The 15,769-nt window shown below is 36.7% G+C and overlaps 1 protein-coding gene across 19 annotated transcripts in view; it reads right to left on the reverse strand.

The window, feature by feature from the left end:
* Positions 1-15,769, reverse strand: part of LOC136838808 (protein muscleblind-like) — a 496,719-nt gene that overhangs the window by 263,749 nt on the left and 217,201 nt on the right. Inside the window, exon 3 of one of the 19 annotated variants that reach the window (XM_067104404.1) lies at positions 1,126-1,175. The exons of the other annotated variants lie outside the window; for them this stretch is intronic. Coding sequence (XP_066960505.1) covers positions 1,126-1,175 — 50 coding nt within the window. The remainder of the gene's footprint in view (positions 1-1,125; positions 1,176-15,769) is intronic. 19 annotated transcript variants of the gene reach the window in all.

The following is a 15,769-nucleotide window of genomic DNA, read 5'->3' on the forward strand; positions in this document are numbered from 1 at the left end:
TACATGAGAGGACTGTAAAACTAAGTATTCTCAACAACAGAAAAATGAGTGGGAAGTGTATGAAAGGATGAAATGGGGCCTATCGACGCTAAAATTTATTCGTCTATCGAGGAGTGAAAATTATTCTCTTACGAAATGATGTGAAAAAGTTTAGGAGAAGTCTTGGAATGTTACAGATTATGAAATGAATGTGCAAATATAGCTACATACAGAAGCAAAGTGCATATATAGCTACAAAGAAAAAGAATTGTGCTAAGCAAGCTGATGAATACACAAAGTGATTTCATAAAAAAAGGTGAAAACCAATAAATTCCTCGACTAAATAATTAACTCAAGTGCTAACGAATTTCACTTCTGACAAGGCGCCACTGCGCGTGTACAACATTTGAAGGAAATGGTGCAGAATTCTTAAAGGAGATCAGCGTACAGATAACTAAACTTTTGTAACGTGGGAGATTCCATAATGGAATTTTCAACACTAATTCAACAGCTAAGAGGATGACTGAGGTAATAACTGCAGTTTTATTTCTCTCATGAGCCAAATCCTTAAAAAGTTGAAAGTCAGAAAACAACCAAAAAAGTAAAATAGTGATGGTTATGACTTCCCACAACTATTCTCCGATTTGTGTTTCAGGAAGCTGATAACTGCCCCGGATGGTCATGCTAGTCTCCACATTATTAAGCTACTAAAACACTATAAATCAATAATTATGCCATAAAAGGTATATTAAAGGATTTGTCACCTTCAATATAATTACCCTCCTTCGACGACAAATAATTTCCCGTCATTAAATAGTCGTTAATCTATTACTTCATAGATGTGAAACATAGTGATAGACTGTGTGAAATAGGCTAACAATTTACCTAATCTCACTATTCTTATGAAGAATATATATCACTATTCTTATGAAGAAAATACAATATTTCCTCCATATATTTAAGAATTGAGAAAAAACATAGCCTCCACATGTTCAAGTTAAGCTTGTAATCAGGTAAGGTTCAGCACCTCTGTAACTATATGTGAATCCCATTTCCTAAGAACGCCCTTTCTTTACTTCTATAGCAGTTACCACATCCTATTTAACTCAAGATTTTACCCATAATTTTACCAAATTCATCACATACCCTGAAGCATAACTGCTCATCACTGGCTGGGTAGACCATTGCTTTCTTACCTGGAAAGGAGAAAAATTCGGGGTTAAGCTAAATTTTTACTAATCTAATTATTTCAAAATTCTGGCCCCCCACTGCTTCTTTCAATAATAATTGCTCCAGCACACAAAAGAAATAGTGATTATGATGGTGATACGAAAAATTGACCACATTCGTAGTGCTCAATAAGATTACATAATTATACAGTACTGTATACTCTCGAAAACCAGATGATGAAAAGTGAATAGGTAAGACTGAAAAATTTCATACGAAATGCAGGCAATCTGAACGGCATTTTTTTTAGTTTTGTTCAAAAGGCACAGTTACAAAATACTCATATGACATAATCTAAAGATTCTTCGGGTCTTGTTTTCTCAAATGGTTATAACTGGTAATGAAAAAAAACACTAACACTGGGGCAAATAAGCAGAAAGAGAGAGCGCGCGAGAGAATTTTCATCAGAACCCAGAGAGTTCATTCTCTCTCAGGTAATTTCCGTTGCTTTCAATCCAACCCGATACATTAAAAAAAAAAGCACTTCCTACACAAAAGCTGAACAACACGGGGTGCAGTGTATCTGTAATTTTCACATCACTTTCAGAAAGCTTTTAAAACTTTCTGGATTCAATAAAAAAGATTTTTTCTTTTATCTCACTGGAGGAAAATTGCAGAAGTTCAGGCATAATTAAGCACGGTAATGGGACACAAAAATTGGGTAATATGAACATATATACAGAAGGAAGGTATACTGTATAAATACGTATACAGAGAAATGCACCTACATACTACATACTATATATATATATGTGTGTGTGTGTGTGTGTGTGTGTGTGTGTGTATACATGCAAACTAAGAACAGTGAAATTCGAATTTTCCGTGATAAGTGTTGCATAAGAACTAAGGTAATCAATAGAACAACCATATCCAAGAACAAAGGCGTAACATCAAGAAAGCAGTATGTAACGTGATCAATGGCATTATCATTATTCGCTCGGATAACTTCAGACCTTTATGGTCGAAAATTTTTGTTAATCCTGAAACAAAACCATTACATTCGGTGCACATTTCTCCACGTTGTGTCAATGTAAATACAAATGCATGAGAAGTATCGGCACACCATCGCCATCATTCTCTCTCTCTCTCTCTCTCTCTCTCATCGCCTCTCTCTCTCTCTCTCTCTCTCTCTCTCTGTATGATGGTCTTCAAATGTCTAATTCTGGTCGGCAGAGATACATTCAGTAGACCCTAAAGGCCGTCAGTGGGTTAGGGTCGAGAATGAGGGGTGAAATTGACAAATCTCTAGTCTGCCTTCCTTCCCTGAAAGAACAAACTGTTACTGACCAACCCGTTAAGAAGATGTACTGGCCACATCCCGACCTCTAACTACTAATTTGAGTCTATAAGTCAGAGGGGCCGGTGCATCACGTACATACGATCTGGGTCAAAGGTCTAAAAGGAAAGGGGGGGGGGTGTCGTAGATGACAGACAGCATGTTCTCCTTTGTAATGTGAAACGTAGGGAGGAAAAACCATAGCTTCAAGCAAAACCCTGAATGAGGTGAAGTAATACAAGAATAGTGTAGACTTTCATTTTTTTATATTTAAATTATCACGGTGTGATGACTTCACAACTACTTTACAGGTATATCTTGACTTCAGATACAAGACCTCTTGAATACTTTCGTGACGCAAAACTGAATACGCTATACATACAGGACTAGGCCAGTTTTTCTTTTACTTCAGTCGAAGCACCTCTCCCATAAAAATGAGCAAAACGACTCCGCATATATCGAAATCATCAGATAATAAGAGAAATAATTCTTTATAAATAAGCATAATTCTACGCTGATAACCCCAACACCAAAATCGAAGGAAGAATACACACTTGTTGATTAGAAAGCAGTTATAGAGCAATCGCCGGAAGTCACTTCACTAGGATTCAGATGCAGAAAGCGTAATTAGGACCCATGAATTTTTCACAAGCATATTATACAAACAGGAAGTCCAGAATCCAAAATGATAGAATTTCTTCAACGGCAAGGACTCTTCCGCAGTTGTGACATCAACCACGAGAAATGACGACTGACATTTTCAGAACAAAAGCAACGTTTAACTGCCAGAACCTTTGCATGAAAAAAAGGAGGCAACAAGCAACGCTAGGAAACTATAGTGTGTTACGTCATGGTCAATCAATAGTGTAGGCGGGAAGGGTAAAGGTCCTCTCTCTCTGTTTTTACTTCTATTTTCCCAAAGTGTAAGCATGCACTTCTACCTTCTCTATATACAGTCATCAAATTACCGCGATACTTTCCAATGAAAACAAATATATATATATTTTTACGGACCATATACAATGCACCCCAAAACGGTCAAATTCTACAGCAGTGGAAAAAAGACCAAACCCTTTACGTGAACCACGCCCGATGAGGTCGCTACGCAATTAGCTCTTGTAATAGACCGCAATTCTCTCTCTCTCTCTCTCTCTCTCTTACACACACACACACACACCTAAGAACATTTTACTGTAACAAAACTCCAACAAATAAAATCAATTCATTGTTAATACTTGCAGTATTTCGCTGAAAGATCTTCCAGAGAGAGAGAGAGAGAGAGAGAGAGAGAGAGAGAGAGAGAGAGAGAGAGAGAGAGAGAAATTTATGGCTCCTTGCCACACCCAACCTCTTCTCGAAACACCACAGCTGGATGGATGTCTGGTCTTACCAAACTCTCTCTCTCTCTTTCTCTCTCTCTCTCTCTCGGGATAATCCAAAATTTTCATCTCCGCTTCATCCTGCCAAAGCCAATTGCTGTCAGAGACCACACGGCCGCTTGCATTTATGAACGACCCTTTGCATGCACTCTACAGTTATTTGAATCGGAAATATTAATGAAACTTAGCCAAGATATATAAATGAAAATTTAACCTTTGAAATCTTGATATATTTGTTTGTATTACACTTAAGGCATTTGCGGCCGAAAGTACAAAATGGAATATAACCGAGACTGATGTTTCTATCAGTAACATACTTTTTATTTCATATGTAAATATTGCTCTAAAAAACACCCACATGAAATAATAACTGCTTCATACACTGAATTCGTCCTGGAAGTAACTACATTATTCTAGAGCAAAAATTTCCTCAAAATCACAAACAAATGGCATGATATATTTTCGTGACTCCAGTATGAATTAAACTATTGTAAACTTACCCTTTATTCTAATACATAATAAAACAAGAAAAATAGATATGTAAAACATATTTCATGAAGTCTCCAGGGGTGTAAATACGTACCCCTGGAGACTCATGAAATATGTTGAAAGGTTGTCCATCATTTGTGAATTAACAAGAATATCATGGAAGTGGAACTAAAAAAATGAAAGGCATTGTTCGTTCACGTCGTAGCTGCATGTTACAGAACACCTGTGAGTAACTCAATGAACATCAATTACGGAAGAATTGATAAAAATTCCATGCATCCGGTTGACACAGAGGCAAAGATCCTATTATATTTATGTCCTTTGTTTATCACCATATGCCAATAATAACTTCAGTTGTGTCGAAAATGCCACTACGCCCCTTATTTGTAATAGATTTGCTAAGATATCAATGATTTTTCCTCAACATTAATAAAATAATGTATATGACTTATATAAATTTAGACACAGCACGACAAGTGTTGGAATAAAATTAGATAATTCAAATTTGATTGTTTTAAACTGTCGACGTATTCTGCTTTATTTTATCAGAAAAACATTCAACTTATACTAGGGTCTCGAACACCATTACCTGGTCACAACAAAGATAAATCGGTTATGAACAATGATGGCAGGAGAGACAGAGTTTGAGGAAGACGGAAATAATGGAAAGGTAACAGTTTTACTTTTCACTTGTGAAGTAAAAAAAAAAAATAGTAGCTCAGTATCTGACCTTGGGACCGGAATACTTTATTGATTTTGAGGTCACTTTTTTTATTATGTTTTCATTAAAAAAAATATAAAATAGTGGCTTTTTTCTCCTTGCCAAATTAATAAAAGTAACACTGAGAGAGAGAGAGAGAGAGAGAGAGAGAGAGAGAGAGTTCCAAAATTTACATCCACAATTAAACTAACAAGTTGGACATACTCTGTATATTTATATATTTTTTTTTTTTTACCAACACTACAATTCACAATATTTTATATTTATTGTTCTTTACACAAATTCTTCAGTTACAAGTGTCGAGAAAAGTTCTCGAGAACGCCCTCATGAATATTTTCAATTCTGCACAATGTGGGAATGGAGTTCTCCTTAACAGTTAAAGTATATCTTAGTTTAACCAGACCACTGAGCTGATTAACAGCTCTCCTAGGGCTGGCCCGAAGGATTAGATTATTTTTACGTGGCTAAGAACCAACTGGTTACCTAGCAACGGGACCTACAGCTTACTGTGGAATCCGAACCACATTATAGCGAGAAATGAATTTCTATTACCAGAAACAAATTCCTCTTGTTCTTCACTAATCACATTATTCTGAATAATAGTAATAATAATAATAATAATAATAATAATAATAATAATAATAATACAATCAGTATTCACCCGATGACATTCAAAAACTATCGACAAAACTGAGGCATGCAAGTGTTCCCCGCAAACACCTTGCCGCCACTGATTAGCGGTTATAAAATATGTTCGTCTGGTCAATTATACGTCATATCGTCAATGAAAATCTGCCTCTACCTTAAAAATAAAAATGAACAAAAATCAGAGGGAAGTGCGGGTGAGCCAAATACACAGTGCTTTCTGCAATAAAGGCCAGTCTGGCCGGGCTTCGCATATGCCTAATTTGGGGTTAGAAGTCATAAAAAAGAACGTAACTCTGAGGACTGAAAGGCTTAAGTAAATAAGAAAAACAGCGTGACTTCGGAAAACGAAGGGCAGACATTTGTACATCAGAAAATGAGAAAGCAAGATTACCTACAAGACCTAATCTTAACTACGCACCTAAGCGTACCTTACAATCATATGTGGGTCTGTCACCGCTTAATTCGGAAGCACTGGGCTTACGTCAATAAATAAAACAATAACGTTGCATGCATTGGGAAGGGCTTTGGAGGTCCCGGGAAAGAGAGGAGACGGGGAAGGGTGAGGGCTGAAGGGATTACTCAGTGGCTAGGGGTGGGGTCCTGAAGTGCCAAGTCGCTGAAACTATACTGAATTAGATTGGCCGATATATTTCAAGGCACACACTCATCGCCAAACCTTTTAAAAGAATACAACCTTAAAAGTGTTAAATACAGCGATGAAATAATTATTTTCCTTGCTAGCTTTATTCCTCTATGCGCCACTGTTAACAAATCATAACAGCCTCTGTCTCTACCATTCTTGATTCAGACACCCGATACAAAATGAAAACAAAAACAAAAACAAAAACCTGAAAAACTGTTACGAAACCACTAAGTGAAAACATTAAAGTACAAACAAGAACCAATTCCCGGAAACGTTACAAAATGGCATCGTTCGACGATATTTAAAAATCGACGCGGAGTCTTTATCAAGATTGTTCCAAGTAGCAAGTGATTAGGAGCAAAACATTTATCGGAGGAATACAAAGGTTTTTTGAGAGCAAAACATTTATCGGAGGAATACAAAGGTTTTTTGAAATATAGTTTACGAAACAACCTCCCCGTATCACTTCGGTAACAATTATCACAAGTGTACCATCTAACAAGTCGGTTACAACAAAAGCGCAAATCTCTATTAGCTTAGATAAACGAACCTCTTGTTAATCGAATATGAGACACGCATAGTGAAATACTATAAAGATTAAAAACACCTGACTGACCTATTCGCGTGATTCACTTGTTACAGTAGTTTCGAAATTTGATCATATTTTTAAGAATAACACTCTCTCTCTCTCTCTCTCTCTCTCTCTCTCTCTCTCTCTCTCTCTCTCTCTCATATATCATATATATATATATAATATATATATATATACATATATATACATACATATATATATATATATATATACAGTATAAGTGTGTGTATACATACATACATACATACATACATACATACATACACACACACACACACACACACACACATATATATATATATATATATATATATATATATATATATATATATATATATATATATATATATATATATATATATATATATATATATATATATATATATATATATTAGTGTGTGTTGTAATGTGTGCGTGTCTTGCAAATAACAGATTCCTAAGCATAACAAAGCCAAATAAAGAGATATAATTCTATCATAGTTCTCATGAAAATTTATAGAAAAATTTCAAGTATCAACACGAAAATACCCGTTTCAAGCAGTCTGAATTCTACTTTACAAATTATAATAGTAACCTAGCCTAATATTTTTCTACTTAACACTAAATCATCTTTCCCTCAGACAAAATTACGATAAATCGGAGAGCATGCCAAAATATGTATCTATCTCTGGCCTTTAGTTATCTTCCAGTTAAATGTTTCACAATTTAATTTTAATTATATGTTTGCTTCATTTCATTTCTTTTCCACTATGATCGTTGCCCTTAAACCAGAACTGCTAACACAATATACTTAAAAATACAAGCAAAAGTAATCCCAATATCCCATCCAATAATCTCGCTGATCTTGCAACTGAATATAGTCATCTAATAACTAAACTATGAAATTACTCTGATTAATCATTTCATATCCAAAGTACCTTCCCGCCTTATAAAGACAACTCCATTTAACCTATAAACGCCAATTAGTTCGGTTTCAACGTTCCATTACGCAACTTTCATCAGTAAGGGTCTGAATATTCAACTGATTTTTACAAGGGATCTTTCTGACTTAAGGATCGACATTCCTGAAAACCAGGACATGATTTGCGATTTAAAATTTAAAAGCCCAAGTTTACCAGGTCTATACCCATTACTTTACGTGAATAGGTTGTTGTTCATGATATCCTCATAAATTGCAGGCTTCATGAAATTGCAATAATTACGTACTTAATTCATTGTGCCATTTAATACCCCTTACACCAAACCACTTAGATCCCATTTAATTATGGCAAACGACTCGAGGGAACCTACGACAACAAATCCAAAGTTTCCTCAATGATATCATACTTTGGTTTAGTGTAAAGTGGCGTACAATATACTTGTAAGAGGCTAAAACTTAAATCAGTAAATACAAGATTGACGACAAGTAAAAGAAGTAGACAAAGAACGAGACCTTCGACGAAGAAATTGATATCTGCTACTTAAAAGAATTAGGGAGTAAACAATTTAGGCTTTCTCTCTTAAACGAGTGCGTGTATATTATGCATATATACACGCACAGTCAAGCCTGTTTTAGCCTGCGGCTGTACTCGCACGCGCACACACACGCATATATATGTGTATATATACATACATATATACAAGACAGTTCGAACTATATCCGTGCTTGCTGTGCGGATTGCGCTAAACGAATATGTAAACATACCAATAAAAATTCAAATGCCCAAGTGTGAATATTTCGCCTCGAACCATCTGCGACCATTTCCAAAGACAAACCAGTTGGCTAATGCAAGAGTTGCAACAGAAAACGTCGACATTTCTCCACACTCATACTCATGACTTTTATAGTGGTCCTATCTCATTTATAATCTCAAAGAAAAGTATATATATGTTTAGCAATAACTTGCACTGAACAAGTGTGGTCTACTCTTTCGATACAGGTGATTTGCCTAACGGACCATAAACTAATTAAGAAAGGAAGGTAAGTAAATACAGGATATCTACATATAATATTGCACGATGTTTTTACAAAATTAATCTAACTGTACTGATTATCAATATTGCACTTTAACATCCTGGAGTCGCAGAAATCAAGGATATTCTAACCAAATTTCAACATCAGTAATATAGTCGCCTTTATAATTATAACCTAAGTACAACAGATGATAAATATGAAAGATTACCAATTCTTAACTAAAGATGTTTAGTCTTACACGACAAACAATAAGAGAGCGACGCTTATAACTCCGAAAACGTGTATTAAAGTTCGACAACACTAAGTTATTAGATTAGAATCCCGGTATCGTAACGTGCCACTCGTAGACCATGAATAACAAGTCTTCAGGGTGTGTCTGCATTCATGTTACAGAGGAGGGTAATATCACTAAGGTGCGCCCGCACTACACTAAAACATGTCATAAAAACACGTCGGTAAGGTATCACATATATATATCACACAAGCTGATAATACGTCAACGACCAAGAGAGGAGAACGGATCCTTCTCAAATTCTGGATAATCGTACGAGGCACTGGTTTCGACTACCAGTAAGTTGTTGAATTGTATTCAATCTGCTTGTGATGTGTGTGCGATAAGTTACCGGTGTTTGTGAAATGTTTGACTTAACTACTAAATCCTACTGGCAGCTAATGAATGAGGACTTTCCTTCTACTTCTGAAGAAATATGTAGCCAAAATAACTAATATTAGGAAACGTATATTACCTTATTGACGTAGATATAAATATTATAAATAAAATATTTTTTAAAAACCTGGCACATCGAATTACAACGCAGAGGAAGGGGTTAACATGCAAAAACGACCAAAATAAAACACGACTCGGCCCGACCCGCCAACCAGCCACGAGCTGGGCCCAAATTAAGATTTTTTTCCCCCTTTTTTCTGCATTTCATTAGGGAGAGAGGGGAACCGAAAAAAAGAAAAATATATGATAAAGTCAATATCATGTTACAGTGCAGATGGGTTTCGCCATGAGCCTAATCTAAAATTCATAGATTTTTTTCTTAAGGAATGCCCGGCCAACAGGTTTGAAAAATGGCATCTCTCATAAAAGGAACAGGAATCTCATCTGAACAGGAGTCAGAGGTATATAATAGTCTTCGGGTTTTTTCTATTCTTACATTCTGCCTTATAAAGTATTAAACTTTTAGAGTAAGTCTTTATACGTACTCGTTTCTTCAAGTAAAAATAAAATCAAAAGAATTAATTGGACTTCTCTCGAAGATTATCTACTTATTGCGACAAACAAAAAAAGACTCATGGATTCAGCAATGTCTAGGACCAAGTCTTCCACGCACTTTCAGTAAAATGACGAACAAGGCAAAGCACATGAAAAGAAAAAATCAAAACGACCTTTCCCAAAACTTTTTATTGATATTTAACATACGAATACCCCTGTAATTTCTTACACAGAAAATTAATTTTCAAGAGTTAAGTGTATTACATAAAACTACTTGAACTGAGCAAAATTACCAAACTACTCAATATCTACCATAATAAAAGTTCTCAAAAGCCTTACAAAACATTTGCTCATATGAATTTTATTAAATTTCATCTACTCTTTATAACTGGGGCCAAACACATCAGCATCATAACGGCGATCAAGGTCAAAGGGGGTGAACTTAGATTGTTGACAAGGTCTTCTTAAGGCAGTAACCTTTAGCATGATTATAGTGCTGTACTTCTTAAATGACTTATGTCTGTTTCAGTAGAGCTGGCAAGAGAGCTTACATCAGTAATTTAGCTTCTTCACAATATACATATTAACAATATTAACAGTAAAAGCAAATACGGCCACATTAAACCCTTCATTGAAAATCCTGCGTCAAAAAATCACCACCGTCTCCAACGGGCCGTGGCGCAAAGGGCCACCATGAAATTCCGCCCTCTCTCTTTCCTACGCTTTCCCTTCCACAAACCTCCTCTCATATCGTTACACAAATACTGAACGTCTTTTAGCGTATATATTTGGTCTTTGCTACTGACTTTGTTTTTGTTATTCGCCATTACCGGAAACGCTGTACAGATTCGTGGCTAATGTTGTGTAGGTGGTCCGGAACCTTCCTGTCCAAAATTATCAAAAAATAAGTGTTAGTTTTCCTACCTAACATCTGTGTTACTAAATACTTCAATCTCTAACTAACTGCACAAAATATAAAGTACTTTTGGCGAAGTCAAAATTGAATGAACCACATATAACAATATAAGACTTTAGTAAACATTGCTTTGAGTTACTTACTCCATTTGGTACCGTATACAAGAACTTCATTAAACAATATTTATTACTTGAAATGAAGACGGGAACCGTTAATTACTGAATGTAACGCTAGCATGACATTCTCAGGATTATGTAGAGTTAATCAATGTAGCAAACCAGGCGGAAAAATAACAATAAAAACTAGGATGGGTAAAACTCTCGGGCATCATCAACCCATATTTCAAAACAAGGCTCTACACTGACGAGTTCGGGTCGTGTCGGCCGTAAGTCATTTAGGCCGTAAGCAGCACGTTTACGTGCAAAATGGGCGCCGTGTTTAGTACCAGCCCCTTGGGGATGTACAATACGTAAACATAAAATAATGACGGTAAATACCATGAACATAAAGGTAAATACCATAAACATAATGTCTTCCGTTGTTTTGGACGTTACCGCCTAAATAACTTACGGCCGAAACGACCAGGACCAGGACCGTTGACTAGGTCAGCTGCTATGAGCGTTTCCCTCTCCGCAGGTGCTACAAGCCTAGTAAAAGGAACCGCTCATTACATTTCAATACTCTTGACATAATTCACCTAATATTACTAACATTTTGTTTTCTTTTTTTGGGCTGACAGGTACTGCGTGTGTTACGCGCTGCCCTGAAGCAACAGCCCGTGTTGTCATAAGGCCAGCTTTATCTAGTTTTTATTGCATCACACAATGGCTGATCCATTCCCATACACGTGTAAACTCAAAACACCACCCTAAAAACAATAAACAAGAATTATTATAACAAACCCCAACTGACCAAAGACATTTGTGGAATACCTACATCAAGATGCAGAAATTAATTCTTGACGAGCAACACGGTCTAAATCTTCAATAATAAGGATTGCTCCATGTTACAACTTGGTTTTTAATCATAACTGGTTCCAAGATCTTCCTAAAAAAGACGGGTTGGAAAAATCGGAGGCACAGGCAGGCGCGCAAACCTCGCGAGCTTCTTGAGGGGAAACACATGCTGTGTCCGTCAAGGTGAACTTTACAGAAACTACGATATTAATAATGGTAAATGTTGAGAGAGCATAGGTTGGGGTAGGCGGGGGAATGGTTTGGAGAGGGGGCGGGGGCTGGGTAGGGTGTGGGATGAGACTAACGAGAGATCGCAGGGGCCAAGTTGTAGGTTCTTCGTCTTCACTAAACGTGCAGCTGCTTTGATGCATAACTTCAACTTTGGGAACACTTCATCATACGTTCTTATTTATTGCTTTTGGAAGACGCCGAGAGAGGGGACGGAGGACAGGAAGGAAGGAGGGAGAGAGGGAGGGAGGGAAGCGATGGTAGTAGCGGAAAGAGACCATGCAAGAGGAGAGATGGAGAGAAGCAAACAACTCTAATGAAGAGAAGAATTCATCATATACCCCTTTCTAGAGGGCTGGATGACGGCAGATTACACACCCCTACAACCACGCATTACAGTGCTATGGCCATCAACAGCAATTTACGAGTGCTCGCGGAGAATATTTCTACAACAGATTAATTAAACACGAGAATAAGAAGATTGATAACTTCACGAAGTAAAATAATAAATACGAGACTTGACTGAATGCAAGAAACAGACCACGGGGAAGCAAATAACTCTCTAAAACACTTAAAATGGCCTCATCCTAGCCACTATTACAATAAATCAATCCGGGCATCGTCACCGGGGAACAGCCGTAATAAAAGCACACCTACAATGATCAAAACAAAAAAGGAAGATGAAACAACGGGGCATATTCAACGAGCCAAACTTTGCTAAAAATAAAATACAGGTCTGCGAATCATGAATTCAACCAACACTATAGTTTTGGCCCCATCGGGCACTGCGTGAGAGACTTTACACTGACCTTGTTACAAAGTCCCCGCCCATCTATATTTATACACACGCATGCCAACTTGACACAGTCATAAATGCAGTTATTAATCACCGGGTTAATTTTGGTCAGGATGGGTGGGTGGACGGCAATGTGCGCAGTAGGGGAGGAGGAGGAGGAGGAGGAGGAGGAGGAGGAGGAGGAGGAGGAGGAGGAGGAGGAGGAGGAGGAGGAGGAGGAGGGAGTTAGTATTGACGGCATCACAAGGGAAGTGCAAAAGGCGCACACAAACATGGCGGATGACCGAAAAGTAGTAATATTTATTGGCAACAACTTCAGGCTGTCTTTTAAAATTCCTGGTGGCTAGACGCTGTTATAAATAAGGCCATCCCTTCCTTTCCTCTCTTCCTCCCATCCCAACACCTTTCAATACGCATCTCCCTCATGAACCTCTTCTCCACAGCACACCCCATCTTTAGGACACTTCCTCATCCAGCCCTTCAAACGAAGTGACACTAACGACTTTTTCCATCTTAAATCTTTGCAGACACCTCCATTTTTATTTACATTGCTCTTCTCTCCTTCTGTCTCTCTCGCTTATCGCATTTAAATTTCTACATAGGGTCATGAGGTTCACCTTTCAACTGTCACTATTAACTCGACGAAGCATATGTAGACTACTGTGAGAGAGAGAGAGAGAGAGAGAGAGAGAGAGAGAGAGAGAGAGAGAGAGAGAGAGAGAGAGAGAATATTAGCAACAAATATCATTAGCATCTTCTTTCCAATGGCAAGAAAATAAGAAATGCGACATGAGGTATTTTAAAATTGACTCATTCATGCACAAACGCAGGAGCTCAGGTTCGCGCCTGCCAGCACCTGTGTTGAACGGGGGTGGGCAACCTTGGCATACTAAATATACCAAAACTAAAAACGTTTCTCGTTACAGAGCGAGAGAAAGAGAAAGTTCTAAGCAGTAAAACATCTGTGGTCATTTCTGAATCGCAAAACCCTCTCATAATAAATATGACCCTTACCTCAAACGACGTAATACTGGTCATAAACTCAGCCATTCGGCAAACACCACCGACTGCTCAAACTGAGGTGCACACCATCATCAGCAGAGAGACGTGCTGGCGATGTGTTGTAACCCAAATCCGGTGGAACAAATATGCAAAGGTGTTTAGTGCAATATAACACATTATTTGACGAAATGGTCACGATTTCGCAAATGGAAATAGAATTTAAAAAGCTTATAAACTAAAGAAAGTGTTCAATACGTCAATACTCCTAGCGCAAATATGAACAAAACCCTACGCAACTTCTGAGAATTACATCTATTTCTTTGAACTACTCAATTCTCCGAGCTGCATATTTTTCACAAACTTTAGACCATGCAAAAATGCACGATAACTCGGAATAAAAACGAATAGGATGGAAGAAAAACGTGTTCAGATTATTTCGTAAAGATAAAAAAAATCAGTTAAGAAAACGATGTCTATTTTTCAGCATCCTGACAGTACGAAAAAAAGCTTCTCATTTGCAAAGAGGACAAGAATGTTACGGAATACAGTAGACATTAACCTTGGATCCAAATAAAATATATAAAAAAGGAGCCAAGTCAAACATAAAACCAAAAACAAAAATTACTCAACATGAAAGTCCAGACATACATTATTCAACATCTGAAAAAACAATTAAGGAAAAATGGAAATTAATGGTAAAAATGGCAAAATAATTCAGACATAAAAGTAAAATAAAAAAAGCTATTACAGTAATTTAAAACTCATCACGGACTAATATGACCAAAGCTTCGTTTAATCTTTTACGGGAACAGCTGCTTCCTATTCCATTTTTCCTCTTTGGCTCATGGTTCGTTCTCTCTCTCTCTCTCTCTCTCTCTCTCTCTCTCTCTCTCTCTCTCTCTCTCTAGCACTACTGCAGACACAGACACACACAAACGTTTTTAATTATACCAGACCAGGGTATTGTTGGCGGAAATATAACGCAACCATTGTTTGTTACTACCTTCCAATATTATATCTATCTATCTATCTATCTATCTATCTATCTATATATATATATATATATATATATATATATATATATATATATATATATATAATAAAAATGAGAGATTGATTAAGTCTGGTTAATCGAGACTGACTGGCTGATTAAAAGATCCTTGGCATCGTGTCATAGCCACTCTTGAAAGGGACTAATATCCTGGTGAAGTAAAATTAAAGTATGCACGTAAATACAAATAAAGCAATATATTTATGTCTATATATATAATGTATGTATATATAAACACATTATAATCCCATACTTTTGTACTCTTTGACACCTCATGCTACACTCTGGTTCATTTATGTAACCACTGGGATGCGGCCATATATCAAACAACATAAATTACACGCTCCTGCGCAAGTGTCCACACAAACCCACACAAACGTGCAGCATAACTGAGCGAAATCTTGATGATATGTAATCTATCGGCATAACGAATGGAACGGTTCATGGCGAAGCCAATGTAGCCTATCCACTAGTACAATATACAGACATCTAATGCCGATAGTGTTAATGAGGATAGAAATATATGGAAAATCTAAAGCATGAACAATAAGAATTTAAGGATATCACAATCAATGAATGGAAAATCTATCTATAATACAATAGGTTTCATAATGGTTGATATATATATATATATATATATATATATATATATATATATATATATATATATATATATATATATATATATAT

This window comes from Macrobrachium rosenbergii, chromosome 5 (genome assembly GCF_040412425.1).
Source record: "Macrobrachium rosenbergii isolate ZJJX-2024 chromosome 5, ASM4041242v1, whole genome shotgun sequence".
NCBI lineage: Eukaryota > Metazoa > Arthropoda > Malacostraca > Decapoda > Palaemonidae > Macrobrachium > Macrobrachium rosenbergii.